This window comes from Miscanthus floridulus, chromosome 5 (assembly GCF_019320115.1).
Source record: "Miscanthus floridulus cultivar M001 chromosome 5, ASM1932011v1, whole genome shotgun sequence".
Lineage (NCBI taxonomy): Eukaryota > Viridiplantae > Streptophyta > Magnoliopsida > Poales > Poaceae > Miscanthus > Miscanthus floridulus.
Window position 1 is genome coordinate 117,217,164 of NC_089584.1, and position 21,349 is coordinate 117,238,512.

The following is a 21,349-nucleotide window of genomic DNA, read 5'->3' on the forward strand; positions in this document are numbered from 1 at the left end:
GCTCTAAGAGGTTTGTTACTTTTCAATCGGTTCTGGTAAAATAAGACTTGTTTACATGGCACATTGTGATTCGACACAAACTGGCTGGAATCAAGCAAGGAAAAATATCCAAATTTCACTATGCACTCTTCTTTATAATAATTCTCATATAACCATCGTCTTTTTGTTTATAGAGTACAATATGTGTTTTCTTGACTCGCAAACTTAAGAGGTTATTTGGTTGATAGGTACACTTTGCCACATTTCACCTTATGAGACAAGTTTGACGAAGTTGACAAATGTTTGGTTGATAGCTAAACTCCTTAGTCATGGCATAGTATGGCCCCAAATCTTTTAGGCACACTTTTTATGGTGTATCACACTTACTTAAAGTTAGTTGTAGTAAATTGTGGCTGAACCAAACAACCCCTTAACAACTTTTGGCAGATGGTAACGTTGTCATGTTTCAAGCCCAAGAATTGAAGCAGCTTCAGCCCACACCTACTTCCAAGCCTCCAAGGCCTGACCAAGATTGTCCAGCCGGCTTGTTATGAGACCCAAGGCCTACATTTTTTTTGAGGAAATGACCCAAGGCCTGCATAGTACATACGTGGTCTAATGTATCCAGCAAAGTAAATTTTTTTGCTCTTTTAGGACATATATATCTGCTCTATGCACATGACCATTGAATCTTCATTGAGATACGTAATCTGCAAGGGGAAGATAATAGTTTAATGTATCCCTCCTCTTGTGCACAAATATTGATGTGCATCTCCAATCTAATGGTAATGCGCATGAGAGAGCAGAGAGAGAGAGAGAGGGGGGGGGGGGGGGGGGGGGGGGGGGGGGGTGGAGCGGGGGCATGTCCCTAGCGTATTCAACACTTCCTGTAGTCACATGGGGAAAAAGCAACAGGGAGCGCTTCGAATGTATTAGGCCCAACTACATGGACTAAGTGGGCCGCTTTGTTCTTCTTGACGGGGATGTTTAAGCGTTCAATAAACTAGTTAGTGTGATCAATTTTAGGAATATCAAAGTTAGACTTATAACTTAGGAATAGATCAATTTTCTACTCAAACTCCACCTTGTTCTTTTATGCAACACATATTTGTGTGATGAAATGAAACTGCAGGTGGTCTGATTTTTTTTAAAGAAAACCAACAGGAAGAAGAAGCCAAAGTTGTCTGCCGGGGGAAAAACACAGAGAAGGAAATACTGGTACTACTCTGCCTTAATTAAAACAACCTCTGAACTTTCATCCCATATGTTTAAGCCTTCCTTTGCAATCTACTGAATGGACCGACGCGCAACTGCATAATCACTCTACCCAGATGTTTCAGGGTACAACATTCATGGCGTATTGTGCCAGGCGAAGCAAAGCAAGAATGAGCTCCGTTTGCCTATACATTCAGACTAGACGCCTGAATCGTATGGCGACGGAAAGGGTCTGTCAAATGCTTGGTTGGAGGGAGATGGAGTTGGAGCTGGGCAAACCCGCACCCAACCAGTGCAAGTACTCCTACTCCTACTCGAGAGGCAAAACTTTCCTCCAGCAAAGCGAAAGCAAGTGTGTTTCTTACTGTAATTTTCGATTCCCCTCTGCTATGGCAGAGTTTCAGCGTCTACCGCGAGATGTCGTGTTGACGAAAAGGAACGCACGGCAGAGCTTCCTCGCTGCAGAATGCTTGTATATGTACTTACTGACCACCGACGCATCTTTGCTTACGTGGAGAGTTTCAGCAGGATTTTAAATTCTACTAGTAACAGCAAATACTACATGCAGGCTGATCACAAACCTGTCACTCTGTCGGTCATCAGGTGGTTCATACAAGTCCAACTTTGTACAGCGCAATGCTTGTACGTACAGTGAAAGTTGAATCCTTGGGCAATCAGGTCACTGTGCTGGAGGATTCGAGTTCGATTGGCAGTTGTCACCGATCGACGTGGGCTCGGGTTCTCGTTTCAGGTTCGGATTTTTCGAACCCTGCTGCCGGGAAACAGATGAACACGGTAGTAGTGGGTGGTGTAGCAGTACGACCAGTGTACCACTAGTAGATCGAGGGCCTCGATGAAATCATGGCACGAAAACAAGACACCGGAGAAAATATCTCCAGGCCAAGCCAGATTCCAGAGGCCACGTTCAGTGAGCAGGGCAGGTAGAGGTAGGCCGGGCTGGGCGGCACGGCATCAACGCACGTACCACTCGCTCAAGGATAAGGCAGCCGGCAGGTGGCGATCGACGCCACAGGCCACAGCACAGCTCGTGGGGCTCTTTTGCCTGGCGTGGCGGGGCACACGGCCGGCCGGGCCGGGGCATCTGCGCCCTGCACGCCTCCCTGCCTGCCCACCGGCCCGCGGTCCGCGGCCCCCACGCCCAAAAGAAAGCCGCCCCCCGCGGGTGGTGGGCGTGCTCACGCCTGCGCACGTGCCTGCACGTGCCCCCGGAGACGTGACCCGCGCGCGCGCCCTCTCCGGCACCCCCTCCCTCAATCTCCACCGGCCGCGCCGGCGACTGAAGGCGCGCACAGGGACAGAGCGGCCTGGCCTCCGCCCTCCGCGCACGCACGTTACCCCGAAGAAAAGCCCGCCGCGACCGTACGTGAGCGCGCATGTGACAATGTGAGCGATGCCAGCGCCCCCCACTCGGCCGCGCCGTGCCATGCCCTGCCCGCCCCGGCTTTAATAATTACGGAGTAACTCGCAACAAATCCAGGCGCGCGCGCGCGTAGCATCTGCGTGCACGCTAGCTCCAAATCCGCCGATCGATCGAGCTCCTCAGTGCTCACTCTAGCCAATCTCGCTCATCACCTCGATCTGGCTGATCGATCGCACGGGCATAGTATAATGGAGAGGTCGTGGCATTGACCAACAACCAGTACGTGCGTGTGCAGGTAGTGACCGGACTAAGCTAGCCAGCAGATCGATGCATGCATGATCAATGGTTGGTGGTGGCGCGTGTGCGTCGTCGTCGTCCTAGCTAGCTTACTTTGACGGTGCTCGATGGATCGTCTCGGTATCCTTGTTGTATTGTACCCATGCGGACGGGACGGACGGAACATGCTGCGTGCGTATGCTGGGCTGCCGGCCTTGTTACCATTCAGTCATGCACACACCATCATAATTCATAGGAGTACATGCAGCAGGGGAGCGACGGTTTCCCATGTGAGCGCCCTCCATCACCGGGCGCCCTGCCGCGGCGCTGCCTGCCCGCGATCGGCGATCCCGGTTTTTATACTCCTCCACTTGTCACCTGGTAGTGAGAGCCCACATGCGCATCACAGTGCCCGCGACAATCCAAGCTGCTGCCGCCGCCACCACCGCCACCACCACCACCACCACCTTGCGTAAATGAACTTACTCTACTCGATGCTGTAATGGCTAAGCTATGCTACTGTTACCAAATTACTCCTCCTAGTACTTCTAATACAACCGTACCGTCGTTGCCTGCATGTTCATGCATGAGTAGATGAGGTAGTGCAGCATGCATTGCATTTGCATCCACAGCCGATCGTCGGTTACTTCAAGACTCGTCGCATGCAGACGTGGCTCGCCTACGGTGGTAGCCTGTCCCTGCCGCCGCCTTGTTCTGCGCCCACTCTCTGCTGCTGGTCTACGTAGCCAGAGCGCAGCGTAATGCCAAGGTGGCGGCAAGGTGAAACGAAAAAGGTTTCTTCCTTCTCTCTCTCCCTGCTTCAGGTTCAGCGTTGCAGTGGTGGCTTGGTGGGGGGCGGCGCGGCGGTGAGCGCAGCCACAGCACTACAGCAGCATGCATGCAGATGCAGTCGCAAATTAAAAGCGAGCCGGCCGGGGGGGCGGCATGCAGATTTACAGCGAGGAACGAACAGAGATTTATATGTTTATCACATGCCGATTGGATCCACTATACTCGACGACCACCAGCCCCACCATTGCATTTGTTTGCTTTCTTGTTACATTGAGGGGACATCTCTTTCACGCAAGATTCTAATGATCACGTGCGCCCCCGGGCTGTGGCGGGTTTGGCACGCTCGCTCGCCTCCGGCATGCACGGCCTTGGTTGGTTGCGCACACAACATCTGTGACATGACATGTACCATCGTCTTTGGGTTAATCGACACAGTGTATATAGCAGGAACGAGAAGTAGATACTGATGAGCACCACAGCATCAACGTATGCGATGATGGTAGTCTTAGAAGAAAAGGAAAATGAAAAGGGCAAAATTTCCAGTCTTGTTTTCGATCATGTTCCGGAAGCAGAATGAGAGCTACTGTGGAAGATATATGTAGTAGCCCTAAAATTACAGAATGCTAAGAAACAAAGGAAGAAAAGGGTTAGGGAAACTCTCTCTCATAGAGTTCTAAGCAGGTTAGGAGAGGCTGGCAAAAAGAAGAAAAAAAGAAAACAGGATGACAAAATCAAGAAAATTGCCACGAAAATTTCGAAGAGCCGAACAGAAGCACACGAACTAATAAGCAAAATGGAGAGGAAAAAGAACTCCTAAGGCAAGATTAGTAGTTCTTTCATATTTTTAAGGAGGAGGGTTCTTGGATTTTAGCTGATGCATTAATTATTACTGGGCTAATTGATCAACTCTAGCACAAGCTAGTAGACTCATCTAGATGAGCTGCCGGTAGTCTGCTGTCCCTAAGTGGTGGTGGATCAAAAGGTCGTCGCCGGCGGCGACGATTGGGGGCGCCGACGGCCCGTCGAACAGCATCGCGCTCTGCATGCGCATCAGCCCGCCTACAGGACCACCGCCGCCGCCGATCACATGCGGGTGCGGCTGCTGCACCACCTCCTTCTGGCGGCGCAACTCCAGCACCTTACGGTGCGAGTTGGAGTGCTTGGACATCACGAAGGTGGGGCTCGCCGCGGGCCGGTACTCCGGCACCAGCCGGCCCGACTTGTACCGCACCCCGCACGCGTTGCACAGCGTCTTGGGGCCCATGGGACCGGTCCTCCACTGCGGCGTCCTGTCCGTCTCGCAGTGCAGGCAACGCCGCCCTTCTGCCGACGCGGCCGACGAGCCGCCGCCGCCGGGCCCGGGCTGTGCTGCCGCGGACACGCTCGAGGGCGGCGCTGCTGGCGCCGCGTCTTTCTTCTTCGACGGCTTCTTGGCGGGGAACGTCTGCGGCGCCGAGATGCCGGACTCCGCCGGCGAGATGGCGGCCATGGACGCCGGGGACGGTGGTGAGGCCGGGGTCGGCGGGAGCACGAGCAACCGTGACGACCAGTTGCCCGGAGCCGCGCGGGAGCGCTTGCTACGGGCCTTTGCGGGAACCGGCGCCTCCGGGAGGAACATACCGGGCTGTGCCGCAGAGGCGGCGGCGGCGGCTGAAGCTGCGGCCGCAGGGGCCACGGGAGCTGGTGGCAGAGCCGGGGAGAACCCGCCGGAAATGAGCTTCAGCTTCTCGAGGTCCTCCGCGGCGAAAGTTTCCTCGCCCTCGCCCATGTAGTTGGATAGCCATTCCAGCTCCGCCAGTTGATCGTACTGCGGAATTCACAGCAAAAAGTTTTAGCGACCGCGAGTTCTGTATGTTTCCTTCCCTTCACTGGACATACAGGAAAAATTGCAGGCTAAACTTTGCATAATTCTCAGTTTGGTTTGGACTGGTGTGCTTGAAGTTTTCTACTTTTGGTACTGTTATTTATGTCAATTTTATGGAGTTACGGATTCTGAAGGACCAAAATTCTGAAGGACCATCAATTTTAACAGGAATCCAAATGTTGGTTTCCTTTTTTTCCTTCCGGACGATTAAAAATGAAATCTTGTAACCGCACTCCTACAAAATTACAACAAAATCCGCCACCAGTGCGTCCCCATTATTTCTTCTCAATTTTCCGTTGAGCTGTTGAAGAATTAGAAGATGACACTAACAGGCTAAATTTCCCAAATGAATTCAAACAAATTGACAGTATAAATAAAACTATATACGAAAGACACAAGTTACCGGCTCGCAGAATTCCCCCGGGAAGTCGCCGTCGGCTAGCCCAGAGAAGGAGTTGCTGCAGCTGTCCTGGGCCGTGACGGTGGACGAGTCGGCCGAGAAATTGCCGGCGAGGCCGCGCTCCTCCTTGACGAGGCCTACGACTCCGTGGGCGTCGACAGGCTGCAGGCACGGCGGGGCCTCGCCGCCGTCGCCTGCCCCCGCCTCGCCGACCCCTTCCTCCTCGTCGTCGTACGGTAGCGCGAGGAGGTCGTCCACGACGAAGTGGTCCCCGCACCCCGCGGTCTTCCTCTCGCGTGGGCCCGCGCCTCCGCCGTAGTACCCGTACTCGGCTGCCGCCGCTGCCGCCTCCATCCTATCCCGGTCCCGGCTGCTTGCTCTCTGTCCGCCTGCCGCCGCAGCGCTGCACACTACGCGTCGTACAGCGCGCAAAGTCCGCGTCTCCTGCGTTACTCGGCCGGGTTTTGTTCGTTTGCTCCCTTCGGTTTTGGACGTGTGGGCGAGGAGAGGGAGAGACGGAAACGGAAATGACGCACAGAGAGAGAGAGAGAGAGGCAGGGAGGGAGTAGGGTTTAATTGGCGTGCAGCTGGAGCGCGGAGAGACGAGACGGGAGGAGGGGAGGGGGGGTGTCAGCTGAAGCGAACGATTCTTAAGGAGTAAATAAAGCGGGAGCCACTGAGCCACCACGCCGTCCTCCTCGCTCGGCCCTCCGCCAGTAAAACACGCCAACTGGCTGAACTAGAATTTGAACTTGAAAACCGGGATAATTGGAATCCAAGCACCGGCAGTTTGATGTTTTTTTTTTTCAAAACCTGCAGGAATAAACATCTTCCTGATCACAAATCCTGCAGGAATAAACATCTTCCTGATGATCACAAATCCTGCAGGAATGAATAAGCGTCAACTGAACAGCAACCTCGATCGAATACTGCCAATTTCACAAGGAAAACGTTAAATATACGTTTCTATCTAGTAGAGTAAAAAAAAAAGTTAAACAGCCATTACACGCAGGCACTTAAGTACTTATCTGATTATTACGTGACACCACTTTTGGTGACTCCACGTAACAACAGCACGAGCTGGAGCTTTACGTTGCAGAAAGGAGCCCTGAAACGCAATAGCTACCGCGCGCGCCGGTGCATGCATGGACCGATGGACACGAGACACACGGTAGATTGCTGTTGTCTCTTACGTCTGCGTGAGAACACATGCGCCTGACGAAGCAGGTGGATTTTGTGAGGCGCGGTCACGTGGAAGCCGGCCGGTAAAATTCAGGTCCCATTATTGGGATCACCGTTCGTTCTAGCGTTCCAGGTAATTAAGTACGGAGGGGTCTCACGTAAGTAAGTTATTTATCTTGGGCCACGTTTAGTTCGCCGGATTCGGCGACGCCCGATTCCTGTAGCGCACTGTAGTGTTTCGTTTGTATTTGGTAATAGTTGTCCAAACATTGACTAATTAGGCTCAAAACGTTCGTCTCGCAAAGTACAATCAAACTGTGCAATTAGTTTTTGATTTCGTCAACATTTAGTACTCCATGTATGTACCGTAAGTTTGATGTGACGGGGAATCTTCTTTTTGCATAGTGCCAAATTCAGGAGTTTGGGGTAACTAAACACCCCCCTTGTCCGTTTCCGCCGCACCTGACACGACTTACCGCGTGGATAATGTGGCCACGATAAACCTGGATACAGTATTTACCTTCTTCTCATAACAGCTCCAAGTGGCTAGGTTGGCAGCTTTGGCCACCATTTAAGCCAAGAGTAGTTAAGTAACTTGAACACCTCAGATAGCTCATACTATAGCTCTAGTAGCTCATAAGAATATGGCTCAGCATTTTGCTCACATGAAGACTATGAAGTGGATGGAAAAAAGTAAGAAGAGAGGCCGGGGGCAGCCCGGTGCGGTTCGCTCGAGCGCAAGGCAGCGCGGCCCGGCGGCGGCCCACCGCGGCACAAAGCTACAACGTCTGGCTGTGTTTGCCTGGCTCGATGCAGGTTTCCTCAGCGTGGCGAGCCGAGCCATGAGAAAGAAACAACGCGAGTCTGGACTCTGGTGTTCCGAGTTGGCGAAGAGAGCTATGCTTTTAAAACAAAAAGGAACGCGGGCTGGGATAAACCACAGGCCTGTTTCCAGTTTCCACCCATGAATTGGGCCATTGGGCCAGGATCCCCGCAGGGATTCGTGGAAATTTTGAGATGCTCATGCTTAGCAGGTAAACAAGCTGGGTCGATACACAGAACCCACAACATCGCCAAAAAAAAATGAACTCTTATCTGACCACCGAAGCTCAATGCCTTAATGGCATCATTGCCAACGAAGAACATGGATCGAGCATTAGTAATTAGGATTTCTTAGGATTTCTAAAAACACCTTCACTCACAATCTTGAAGCTTATAAAAAACACTCGATAGTCTCCACCATAGAGAACCTGGGTGTGTAGCCCCTGCTATACATCAGAAATCAGACAACACGATTTATTCAAGTAAATTATTAAATTCGGAACTAGGATGCACACAGCATTAAACTACCAATGTTGTACACGATGATTTGCATATGCATGCAGCTCGCTACAGGGCATAAAGTTCAAAACATGCACGGAAGCTACTATGCTAGTTCGCTACTGCACATACAACAAAACGAAGGTAAGAAACAGAAACCAGTTCTAACGCGGCTCTCTTGACTGAGACCTATGAGCCTGCCTGTCATCATGCCTATCGTCATCCCTGCCACCATGCATGTCATCAGGCCTATCATGCTGCCTTTCATTATCCGAAGGCTGCCTATCAAACTGTCGACCATTTCTCTCATTTTGATTATCATATCGCCTCTCATAATGCCGATCAGGCCTGGATGGATATCCCTCTGTGTTTGTTGGATGGTCGTATCTGCAGTCAACTTTCCAGCAGTTCCCTTTTTCAAGATATGTCCAGCAGACTCCACGTAGACCTGCAGGTACTCTATGTCCTCTTGACCCCCCATCACCACCAGAGTGTTGCTTCCATGACCTTCCGCCTGAGTCGCCAGCACTAAAAGCACCACGGTGTCCAGAGTGTCTGCCCCCATTCTCTCTCTGCTGATTATTCCAATTAGGATTACCATTTGGTGCATTCCAGTTCATGTTGTTATTTGCCTGACCCGGATTTCCATGCACAGGAGCACTCCAGCCGACGTTTTGGTTCATGTTTCCAGCTTGTTGGTTTCCCCAGGCAGGATAAGAATTTGCATTTCCTGCTGCAACACTGCCCCAAGGGGCCATTGCGACTCCTTGCATCTGACCTCCCATCATAGCAGCCGCATTTGGAGTCCCCTGGCCTTGAGTTGCAGCCCAGATCATGTTCATGCTGGTGTTTCCTGGATTTGGTAACCAACCCATGTTTGGAACTGCATTTGGCTGCGTTGGCATGGCTACACCCATGTTGTAGCCTGAAGCACCTTGAGCTGATGCTACCCAAGGCATATTCATGTTGCTCTGTCCCATCATTCCCCAACCTAAGCTTGCATCACCCTGAGGTGTATTTCCCCAGGTCATGTTTCCAGTTATCTGAGATTGGCCAGGTGTGTTCGCCACTTGTGCAGGTACAGCCCACCCACTGCTTTGATTATCACTGCCAGCAATGGTTGTCAATGAAGGCTGTACTGATGCAGCAGATGGTGTTGACATCATCTGCGATGGCATCATTGAGTTGGAGAGATCAGTTGATGACATCTGGTTTCTTGTGTCTGCAGGTGATACAACAATAATGTCATTAGGTTGGCTTACACTTAAAAATCTTAGTAAGAGCAGAGGAATAAGACTGAAATCACTGGATGTGATTCAAAGTTAAGGAAACAACAGAATCCGTGATTTCTAAAAGCAAAATGGAAAGCAAACATGACACAAACAGCAGGCAAGCATTGAGCTAATACCTTCAAGTTGCTGAGTGTTCAGTTGTGCTGGTCCAAGCTGTGCACCCAGTTGTCCGATAGCTGCAAGGGACAAAAAAATGTTTACATCAAATACAAACATTTCTGTACTACAATTTCCAGATCTCAAATGCATCGCCACCTATTAACATAAAATAGTGGAGTTACGATCTAAACAAGTCAGGCCAATTTAGATCCCACAAATTTGGTTCCAGTTTCACAGTTCTGGGCACAACTCGGGGGATCTAAATGGCGATTAACAGATTTCACTGAAACAGGAAAACCTTTTATAAGGGCCTACCTTCAGCTGAAGAGCTCACTCTTCCATGTGAAACATCTTCTCCTGATTTGGATTCAATGCCATCAGCTAATCTGTCATCCGTTTGCGGTGAAGAAGATAATATTTGGTTCTGGGAGGTCAAATCTGCATTTGCAGTTGCAGGAGCCATTCCAGGAGTTAAATGACCCATATTTTCTGCAGCAACAATATTTTGTCCCGAATAGCTTCCCATGGCAGGCTGGGTAGGTGTCACAGGATTTACTGCAACCCCAAACTGACTAGACGTAGCATTCCAACTTCCAGTAAGAGATTGTTGGCTTGTGTATGCTGCATGAGAATTTTGCGTCCCATAATAACCTTGTGTGCCCGAATGTATCATGGTTGTTCCAAGGTTTGTTGAACTATAATCATGTCTTTGATCACTACTTGAGAAAGACTTTGCAACTACTGATTTTGGAGTTTGTTCGCCAGCTATTGTGCTTTGCTCAAGAGGGGTTTTGTTAATTTGAGACAAACTAACATGTGGTGGTTCCCATGGAGGAAGGTCTTTCTCAAACTTCCCTGCCAAAGCATCAGTCAATAGAATGGAATCATCCTGCTTCTCACTAGCTTTCCATATCTTCAAACAAGGAGGGAAGTACCCATTGCTGTTCCATTTCCGCAGCTGTATGATTGAGAAAGGACCTTGGATTTTATTAGAAGGATCCATGTACAGCCAGATCTTCTCAGAGTCGTTAATGGCTGATTCAGGTGCAGTTTTTGCCCCAGATGAACCAGGTGACTCTTGTGGAGCACTGCGCGTGATGCCTTCCAGTTTAACTGTTTGTGCACCAATGTTCGGGCTCTCTGATTTACTTGTATAACCAGCACTTTCACCTTGAGAAGAAAATGTGGACCTCCGTGAAAGGGGTGATTCCATATGAGAACTCGATTCAGCCCATGTGTTTCGATTAGATTCCCAGTTAGTTTTTGGATCTCGCTGTACAGCATTTCTACCATCTCCTTTACCTGGAGACACAAGATTATCATCTTTCCTCGAGAAAGAACCTCTGGACTTATTGAAGCTACCTGTACAATAAAAATTATGGAAGTTCATGTCAGAGTTGTAATAATAATATCAGAAGATGATACTATGGGAGGGAGTAAAATACTTCTTTCAATTTCCTGCTCCTGTTCCTCCGGAGATTCATAATATGGATCCATCGCAGGGTCAGCATGTATTTCAGGTTCTTCATTCAGCCTACGAGCACGCTCCTCAGGAGTGCTTAGCAATTTCAGCTTCTCTACACATTCCCTAAGCGTGAATACTGATTAAGGTATACAAGCCAATTCACATAAAAAGAAAGAACAATCCTCACAGAAGCTTCTTCCAGAGAAAAAAAAAGTGTAAAGCCTACTGACGGAAGTGGCAGAAGCAGATTAACTGACCATAAGCACCAGTAGAAATTAACTATACTGACAATGTATAATGCTGCTTTATAGATGAAAACAATAATGCATGAAAAAGGATATTCTTTTCTATGGCCCATATCACTTGCACGGTCACGAAGATGCCCAAGTCGCATCTTTTCGCTTTCAATCCACTGAAAAGTTTGTAATTGGCAGTAAAGTCAGTAAAATAGAATTACTTAGCCACAAAAAACTTTTATAGTTTGTTAGGAGGAGCTGCTTACATCATTGACTTTTAGAGTTTGGAGAACCCTTGCCTTCTCCTGAACCTCTCCCTGGAGGATAAGATAGTTAGACAAAAGAAAACAGTGCAGAAATAACACAAAAATGTGCAAGAAACACTCATAATAAGTTAATGATAACTTTACCACTGTCAGTCTTGGAATGAACCCATACTTTATGCTTTGACGCAAGCGTTTGCACTCCTCCTAGAAAAGAAAAAACAATTGCAAATCAGAAAAAGCATGAAATTTGAATGAAATAGAGTAGCAAATTTAATGATCAAGTGCATGTTTGTATCCATGAAGTCAAGTAGCAAGGTCAAGGATCTTCCAACAGCAGTTAAAGTTAACAGTACTCAAAGTGAAAGACGGCCTTATACTAGATTTTAGTAAACTGTATAATACTACTAAAACTATTATTAAGTTCAAACTGAGAAGAAAAATACCTCAGTGAACTCCTGGTTTGAGATTATGTCAATAGTTACTGCCTCCCGCTTATCTAAGTTTAGTATCTCTAGCGTTATATCAGTAGTCCTTTTCCCAAATTTATATTTTTCTGCAGATTTTCCCGTCCCTGGAAACAATAGAAGGAAATTTAGTATGATGCAGTTAAGACAAACAATACAAATTAGGAAGTAAAACAACCCTTACCAACAATTTGTACAAGTCTATAAATGTCTTGCCTTTGCCCTGTACCAGGTATTCTTATTCTCACAAATGATCCAACAACTTTCTCATCAAATGTGTCGACATCACCAATCAATTCTTCCATTAGGTTGCGACGTAAGTACATTAAGCCAATGTTATGGTTATCTATTGCCGCATAGTCATCAAGATTAGGCTGACGTCTCAGGTCATACTTACGTGATTTTCTTCTTTTTTCTGAACTCATAACAACTGAAGCTTCACTGTTACCATCAGCATCCTGACTAGGATCAGGGTCTACTACACCACCATGATTTTCATCAGCATCAATTGGTGAAACCTCACTCGTGGGAAAATGTGATTCAAGAAGCTTAAGCATCTCAAAATGCCCAACACGTTCTTTTGCGAAGAGACTTTGGAGCAAAGAATCACAAATTATATGGCTTTTCCGACGAGGATCACGCAGATTGTTGCGTTTGATATAGTTAAGTAAAAGGGGTTGAACGTCATACTGACTGATCACAGATTTATCACCATTTCTCGCATGATATACAAAGTTTATGAGCTCCTTAGAAGCCCAGTTGGCCTCTTCAGCTGAGGATGTAGATGTCCCAACACTTTCAGAGTCTTTTGATGAATGCTGGCTGCTCAAAGAACGCCTGGACAATTTTCTAACCTTTTTCCCTGAGGAAGTCTGAGCATCATGAATGCCTGACAGGCCTCGTTTGGCAGATTTCCTACTGCCCTCTTTTCCTTCAGAACTCTCCTCGATGGCAGCTTGTTTAGATCGCTTCCTTCCCCTCTTTTTTGGTGTATTGTTTTCTAGATGACGCCCTGATGAACTCTCTGAATTAACTTCTTCGTCATTAGTATCAGGTAATTCTCCACTCTTTTGAGACTTGGCTGCTGATATTTCCTCAACTGTCAATGACAAGTTTGTCTTCAAATGTAACCAATAGTCCTTGAACAAATACCACCAGCTGCTTTTGTCATCAAAATCCACCTCCTGTTAAAACAAATTTTCATAAGACAAAATTCCACAAGTATAAAAAACCTACTGTAAAATCAATAGGGTTCCCTTCACATGAACTACAACAGATTGAGAGTAATACACACCAACGATAAGCTAGATTGATAGAGGAACAGGAAAAAAGAACAAAGTCGAACATACAATAACCAACCTGAAAGTTTTCCAAAATAGTCGTAATCACTACAATAGCTGATGTTGTTTAATAAGAATTTGAAACAGGGTAGTACTTTGTGCATCATGTAAATGCTTTGTAACTCAGTGAAACTGCATGCCTCTAATGTTTATTGGTTTGCCAAAATAACATTTCCAACTATAAATGATTGAGTAGTAATTGTGGTAAATGCCAGGATTATCTACCCACAGCTGTAACCATATGATGCATGGTACCATTCTCTGTGGCTTATTAATCAATTGCGACTCTTTATGTAATTTATGCATGATTGAGTATGATAGCAGGTAGAGTTTAAAACTTGAAGTAGTGTTCAACTAAGATCTAGTCACAGTATCACACTTGCACCCCTGTAGTCACATTTTTTATGTTGCAGTGTTTCCAAGTTGCAGCATACATGTCTCTTCTTTCCAAAACACACACCGAACATATTTAAGGTCCCATTTGAATGTAGAAATTCTGTAAGAAACTTAAATAAAGGGGAACTCTTAATTGTGCAGAATAGGAAAAAAAACAATAATAACTTAGTGCCAATGGATATAAATGCATGGAACACCATCCAACATTGTCTTGGTCTACTCCAGGAAAAACTAAGTGATGCTCTCGTAAGCATGCAGTCAAGCCTTCCATACTTTTGCTATCTATTCTGGCATTTTAGGTTGGACACCCAAAGGAGACATTTGCCCTACCGGAATTTTATATAGACAAATATATACAGGAGGCAATAGTAGTCAATATTGCATTTTAGGGGCACTATGGATGACCAAAATACCACTTATTTGTGACTAAAGAGTAGCAAACTATAAAACTAATTAGCATCAGTTCCGAAACACAATTCTGACTACACAGCGAATTGCCTACAAGTTGGATTGATCCATTAGATTTGACCAAATCAAATAAAAAGTTCAAGCATGGATCAACAACTTAATTGTAGCAGGGGGCATGGGCATTGTGGAACTTTGAACAGAAGGAATCTTTGATGGGGCCTCTCCTTCCTTGTCATCAGCACTTCAATTCTTCAGAGAGGAGGCTTGGCTGGAGCTACAAAGCTCCAGCCTCCAGGAGCTGGCCATGGTCGGGTAGAGAGGTTGGTTTAGGTAGCAGGCCGGTTGTGAGCCCCCTGCTGAGGTCAGTGTTGTTTTGTTATGGGCAATTAGACCTAATTGTATTTTTGTTTTGCAACCTTCTTCGGCCTCCTAGAGGACTTTAAAGTGGCTGCTTTGTATGAGACACTTTACCTCCCTTTTCTCTCTAATATAAAAGATGCACAGTTTTCCTGCGCTTCGAGAGAAAAAAAACTTAATTGTACTGGGTCACTTCTATAGAACAGATACTGGGAGAACATGGCAAAAACCAAGAAGCACCTTGCATGCCTGGTCTAAATCATTTGCATGGAAAAATCATATAAAACAATAAAGCGGTGACCTCAGTGCCATAAATAAGAAATACAAAAACATAATGATAAAGAAAATAACTAGACTGAGGAAATTAGAATGGTGAAGAAGGATACCATTGGGTCCGCAGCCTCCTCTCTATTCTCTATCAACATCACAGTGTTCATGCACGTATCACAAAAGCCCTTATTTTCTCTGATACAGCTAAACTTTGCATCCTTCATGCATGCCTTGCATAATGAAAAGGTGCATGTGTAGCACATATGGCGGGCAGGTTTCTGACAGTTGCTACAAATGTGCCACCCTGGCAGCAAAGTAAATAGGATCAAATAAACCCTGAGTCCTTGTTTCAGAAGCTAGAATAACAGAAAAATATCAGGTTTTAGAAGTAAGCTAGCATCTAAGAGTGTCCAGCGCAAAAACTAAACATACTTCCTAATTCATATACAGCAAGAGATAACATACTTTCTAATCCATATAAGTTAAACAAATCAAGACTGATTTCACAAGTCTCAATGTTCAGGAACAAATAAAACATTCCCAAGTACAACAGTTCTGTGGACAACAAGATCTCACAGTTGCTCAATCCTTGAATTTTAACATGCAGTTAACGTTTAGAATATGGTTGTTTAAGGAATTAAGGCTCTAGTCATCCAGTGGGAGCAGATATGTAGTGACATTTCAAAATTTTCAGTTCCAGGCAGGGGAAGATGCGTTAAAGCTGGAAACTGGAAAAGAATTACAGGTTCTCAGACAAGTCATTAAACAATGGTTTTACTGTTAATGATGCTGGTCCCTCATTTAAATATATTTGGAAAGGAAAAATTCCAGCAAAAATCAAAATCTTCTTATGGCTAATGGAAAACAATGCTGTGCTAACTAAGGATAATATGATCAAGAGGAAGTGGAAGGCGAATCCCCTCTGCTATCTTAATATATACATATATTATGTACATTAATAAAAAAAATGGCGTACCCAGTGCAGAGAGCTCCCGCTCTGTGCGGGGTCTGGGGAAGGGTGTCATTGGCAAGCCTTACCCTCGCCTGTGCAATGTGAGGAGACCGCGACTCGAACCCGGGACCTTCCGGTCACAGGCGGTAAGACTCTACCGCTTGCACCAGGCCCGCCCTTCTATATTATGTACATTAATATATACATGTAATATGTACAATTGTACATTATGCAGTAGGCCCACAATGGTAAATGAAAGTGGCTAATTATTGAATGAAAAGCCCTTTTAACCCAGTAGTAGAGCAATGCCATGTTAAGCCATAATCGGTTCAAATCTGATAGAGGGTTTTTCACTTAGTGCTAGACAGAAGTCATCAGTTCTGTGATCAGGAGGAAAGCATCTCTCACCTCTTCTTTGTTTGCCCAGTGGACAAAGTGGTGTGAATAATTGTGGCTCGAAGCCTTGAGGCTGATGACAGACCCAAAAACTTAGCTCAATGTTGAAAGTGGGCTAAGAAATGGTTACCTAATGGTAACAAGTTCCATGCTTTTGGGATTGCTGCAATTTGCTGCGCAATCTGGAAAACAAGGAACAAGGCTTGCTTTGATGGTAAATTGGTGAAACACCCTACTGAAATCGTTTGCTATGCTTGTGCGTTTATGCGATACTGGACAGGTCTGTATCTGGCAGAGATTCAGGAGATGATGGTTGAGAGGGTGAATATCATGCTACATGTCGCCACAAGATTGCTGGCAGAATCAGCTTTCTTCGGGCCAGGCGATGCTGCAGCTGGAGGACGCACCTTGAAGGGGTGAAGGCAATAATTGAAAGCTTCCTGAAAATGGTGTGGCTCCAATCAGCTGGAGTTGCCAAGTCACAAATGTTGTGAACTTTGCATATGGATGTGTGCCCTGTGATGTATGAGGGAGTGTGTTGCACCGGCCGAGCGTTAAACTTGGTTGGTTTGGTAGTCAGTTGTATCATTAGCTTTTAGTCCATGTTTTGCAGGGCACCTATTCCTCTCCTGCCTGACAACTGAAGTGGACTATCGGTCCAGACAAGGGTGGCAGCTGTTTGTTGTCCCTATCTGTTGTGATTAATGGAAATGGGGTCGAGCTCGGTTCGGGAAAAAAGGAACAAATAAAACATTCTCAAATACAAGCTATGATACTACGAACAGGGACATCGTGTGATGACCAATGTTGCGGGATCAGTGTAAAATTTATACAAGTTAAACAAATAAAAAAGAGCATATAGAAAGATTTAATGAATCTCACTGTTTACGAACAAATAAAACATTTTCAAGTAAGCTATATGATAGTAAGAACAGGGAAATCACATCATGACCAATGTTGTAGGATCATTATAAAATTATAAATTCCATATTTCATACAGGTTAAACAAATTGAGAAGAGCATAATAGACAGGTTTCACTAATTTCATTTTCCTAAGTTAGCTATGGCAGTAAGAAGAAAACTGTGAGACGACCAACATTACAGGATCATTGTAAATGTACCTTAAAGAAATCATGCATGCCCACATGATTCAAATGCAAGAATGTATGTAAGGACAGCGAGGGTTGGTCAGACAAAATTATTGCACATACCACAGTTCCACCGACCCTTTGACTTGAAGAAGTCATCATCGCGATTAACACAAGAAGGATGGTAAGCTTTAGGGCAGCCCCTGAAATGAGGACATATAAATGAAGACATGATCAACCCAAAGCTGTAACATGTTTGATCTTCCATATTTTGGAATAATAAAGAAATAAAGAAACTCCATGTGATGCACAAACCTACGATCACAAATCACAAGATCACCACCATCAAAGCAAATGAAGCAGACCTCCTCCTCATCCTTCCTCTTTACAGATGGTTTCACCACAGCCTGTACCTTGGAAGATGGACGGCCTCTCTTACGACGCCCTCCACCTCTCTTTGCCACTAAAGGAGGAGGCTCATCGTCATCATCGTCATCGTCATCATCCATATGCGCAGCCTCTTCTTCAGGGACATCATCACCAGTTATGTCATTGACAGCTTCTGCAACATCTTCACCAACAATTTTGTTGTCTTCATCATCATCATTAGTTGTGGCAGCTGCCTTCGTCAGTATGGCATTTTCTTCCACTCCGTCGTGATCAGCTATCACAACCTCTTTCAGCCCATTATCATTGCCAATCAAGCCAGCTCCCCCCATTTGGAGACCCTCTTCTTCAGGGATATCATTACCAGCCTTGTCTATATGAGCAGCCTTTTCTTCAGGGACATCAATACCACCCTCGTCATTTACAGCTTCACCTGCAATGTATTCAACAGCAATTCTGCCTTCCTCAACCATGTCTCCAGTAATGTTTACTGCATCCACCTGCATGCCTTCCTCTTCCACACGATCCTCATCAGCTGTTGCAACTTCCTTTTGCTCATTATCATCTCCAGACAGTCCACCCCTACTCATTTGTATTCTCTCATCAGGCACATCAACACCGACTGCCCCATCATGTTTCTCACTATCATCTCTGGTCGTGGTAACTTCACCCATGTGCTTGCCCTCCTCATCTGTGGCAGTGTCAGCAATAGCGCCAACACGTTCTGCCTCGCTGTCATCTCCAGTTTGGATCTGCATATCCACATTTGCGCAGTCCTGTACAACATGGTCTCCAGCTTCCACAAGCTCTGTTTCCACCTCATTTAACAGAGCTGTAGCCACATCTAAATGTGGGCTTTCCTGATCCTGAGCATGCACGTGATCATTAGCTGCAACATTCATATACATCCTCGCGCTGTCATCTTGTGCATCATTTACCAAGGGAGCGACCACATCAGCGTCAAGGGAGTCACCACCAAACTCCTGATCAGTTTGGTCATCCGACCTATGCACACCTCCAGTGAAAACTATATTGCAGTCATCATTAACCAGGCAAGCAGCCACCGCTGTGCGATCCTCTGCGGATGATACCAGGGCACCACCCACCTCTATGAGATCATCCGCAGCAACACTAACCTCCTTGGTTTGCATGCCAACCTCCATGAGATCATCCACCAGTGTGGAGGATGACACAGCAGCACCCACCTCTGTGAGAAGATCCACAGCAGCACTAATGCCATTTGTTTGCCCCTCTACATCAGCACCCTCCTCTGGCTCGTCAGCCTTAGCAACATCGGGTTGGTTGGGGTCTTCAGAAATCCCCACGAGCTCATCTGCAACTATAACATTGCCACCTTCAACATAACAAGTTCCGCCATCCTTCTGACCCTCAATAGCCTCAATATCCTTGTAGCCCTCGCCTAGCACAACATCCGGGGTTGTCCGCATGGCCTCCTCCATTGCAGGAGGTGGCTCAGCGTCGGACATGCTGATTCTATCAGTGGAACAGTGCCAGACCAGGATTTGGGTGATTGGGTATTCCCAACCACTGCTAGTACACACCGTCTGGTGGACGTGTGCGCGCGGCGCTCGAGCTCAGCCCCGGGAGGCCGGGACGCCGGATGTTGCCCGCCTCCTCTGCTTCCGCTGGCGCGCTGCAGAGTTCGCACGCTCGGCGGTAGCCGCACGGTCGCCGCCGTACGCTTGCTGCACCGTCGCGACGTTGTGCTTGTCGGCCGCCGGTGCCTGCCTACCGGCTTCCCTAGGGTTTGTGAATGGGGGATTGGGGTCGACTCGGAAGGAGAGACCGAGCGACGAGAGCGGCAGGCCGCAGGAGAGATCGAGCTAGAGGCGACTCGAGATGATGTAGGCGCCGAGTGGGCTGTGGACAGTTGGGATACGGCTTGCTGCGACGGCCCGACGGCCCATGGATTTACTCGTGTCGGACTTGAATTTTTTATTTTATAGGTTGAAATTTTATTAGAAAATCGTTTTTGCAAAAAAAAGGAAATAAAATCTATACTATATCTATCAATCTCATCTACAACTATTCTATATTCGATTCTATCTATTATTATATAGAGAGAGCAAAATATATATATAAATATCTATCAAGTAATAGATTCCTACCCACCTCATGTCTCAGAGTAGCGTGTGTTTGATAGAAAGACCAGTTGGGTTGGACCCAATCTCTCACTGTGTGTTTGGCTTGCGGCTTCGAGTGGGATATCCCGGGTCCGTCCTAGATGATCTGCTGTTTGGATTGAGGGTTGGATAAAGCTAGGTCCAACCCAGTAGGGAATATGCTCATACATGCAGGTTGGCCTCATCCCTCCAAATCGAGGGGACCGAGCCAACCCAGTTGGATGTTGTCGCTCTTCGTCTCGCAGCCATGGGCGTCGTAGGCTCGTAGCATCACAGGTCAGCGCGGTGGGCTGGCGCGGGTCAAGGTGAGCCGCTGGGGTGAAGTTGGCTGCGGAGCCGAGGCAACATTGGCCGCAGAGGCGAGGCGCCATGGCCGTCGGGGCGACGTTGGCTGCAGGGGCAAGGCGCCATGGCCGTTGGGCCGGGTAGGCTAGAGCAGGGCGGGGAGGCGTTGGCCGTCGGGGCCTATGCAGGGCGGGACGGGGAGGCCGCCGCCGCCATGGCTGTTGGGGCCAGTGTGGAGCGGGGCGGGGAGGGGAGGCGGTGACCGCCAGGGTGGCTGTTGATGGTAGTTAACATTCATCATAAACCATCAATATAACTTGTATAAATGGCTAAAATGAATCACCAATGTAGACTTAGGGGTTTAAACCAGAAAATTGCCAAGGAGGACATATTCGTCAAAAGAAATTATGGAATTCCGCCGCGTAATCGACATGGAAAGACTCTAGAAGACTTCAGAAGGTGAATCACCGAAGCGGGACATGTGTCTCTAACACGTGAGGCCGCCCGGCCCCACCTGGAGGTCGCCCGGCCCCTGTGGGTCCTACCTGTCAGCCTCGTTGTTATGTCGGTTCTTCACTGCCTTAGGGATTGCATCTTCGACGTTCTTTAAGTCAGTTTGATCCAAAGGGACGCTCTGAACTATATATACCAGGCTGCACCCCCTTCCAGGGCATGTCTCATTTGATCCTGAGAGCTGAGAAGCCAGAAACTCTAATCCATATGTCTACCAGGATTAGAGCTAGCAATCAAGAGAAGATTAGTCTTTAATAAAATCTAGTCTTGTATTAAAGATAGTGAGATAGAGTGAGAGGAAAGAGTTTGGAGGAGTCTCGGTCTATCGGTGCTCTCTATACGGCTTGTACCCTAGCGGAATCAAGTTCTTCTTGAGCTTGCTTTTGAGATTTCTCTGTTAATCGACTTCTAATTCAAGTAAACATCTTGTTTATATTGTTCTTCAGGTTTGTGACTCTCTTTTGAGTACTTTAATCCTTGTAACTCCTGGGTTAAAGTAGTATTCGTAGTGTAAGCGTGGTGCTTAGACTTGTTTACTCGTAGATGTACCCTATTTTTTAGATTGGTGGTAGCTCATGAGGG

General features: G+C 47.0%; 2 protein-coding genes across 3 annotated transcripts; both read right to left on the minus strand.

Moving 5' to 3' along the window:
- Positions 1–4,085: 4,085 nt before the first annotated feature.
- LOC136453217 (GATA transcription factor 12-like) lies at positions 4,086–6,523 on the minus strand. The gene is made up of 2 exons (XM_066453805.1): positions 5,911–6,523; positions 4,086–5,450 (listed from the first exon to the last, which is right to left on the minus strand). The coding sequence occupies exons 1-2, from the start codon at positions 6,259–6,261 to the stop codon at positions 4,575–4,577; spliced, it is 1,227 nt and encodes a 408-aa protein (XP_066309902.1). The 5' UTR covers positions 6,262–6,523; the 3' UTR covers positions 4,086–4,574.
- Positions 6,524–8,330: 1,807 nt separating this feature from the next.
- On the minus strand, positions 8,331–19,674 carry LOC136450572 (zinc finger CCCH domain-containing protein 44-like). 2 transcript variants are annotated; one of them, XM_066451068.1, is made up of 12 exons: positions 17,754–19,674; positions 17,562–17,641; positions 15,119–15,306; positions 12,416–13,415; positions 12,211–12,338; positions 11,912–11,971; positions 11,768–11,818; positions 11,607–11,677; positions 11,246–11,394; positions 10,116–11,162; positions 9,818–9,877; positions 8,331–9,631 (listed from the first exon to the last, which is right to left on the minus strand). In XM_066451068.1, exons 1-12 carry the CDS (start codon positions 19,310–19,312, stop codon positions 8,574–8,576), a joined length of 5,451 nt encoding a protein of 1,816 aa, XP_066307165.1. In that variant the 5' UTR covers positions 19,313–19,674; the 3' UTR covers positions 8,331–8,573. The 2 variants fall into 2 exon arrangements, with proteins under 2 accessions (XP_066307165.1, XP_066307164.1); XM_066451067.1 differs by having other exon boundaries at positions 11,768–11,971.
- Between the last annotated feature and the right edge of the window lie 1,675 nt (positions 19,675–21,349).

Bases quoted from the DNA above. Each gene is read 5' to 3' on its own strand.
- LOC136453217 (XM_066453805.1), bottom strand. From the start codon at position 6,261: ATGGAGGCGGCAGCGGCGGCAGCCGAGTACGGGTACTACGGCGGAGGC. The intron at 5,451-5,910 runs GTAACTTGTGTC...TGAATTCCGCAG, and splicing joins CGGGGGAATTCTGCGAGCCG to TACGATCAACTGGCGGAGCT.
- LOC136450572 (XM_066451067.1), bottom strand. From the start codon at position 19,312: ATGTCCGACGCTGAGCCACCTCCTGCAATGGAGGAGGCCATGCGGACA. The intron at 15,307-17,561 runs GTATGTGCAATA...CTTTGCTGCCAG, and splicing joins AAAGGGTCGGTGGAACTGTG to GGTGGCACATTTGTAGCAAC. The intron at 11,678-11,767 runs GTAAGCAGCTCC...CAAACTTTTCAG, and splicing joins AAACTCTAAAAGTCAATGAT to TGGATTGAAAGCGAAAAGAT.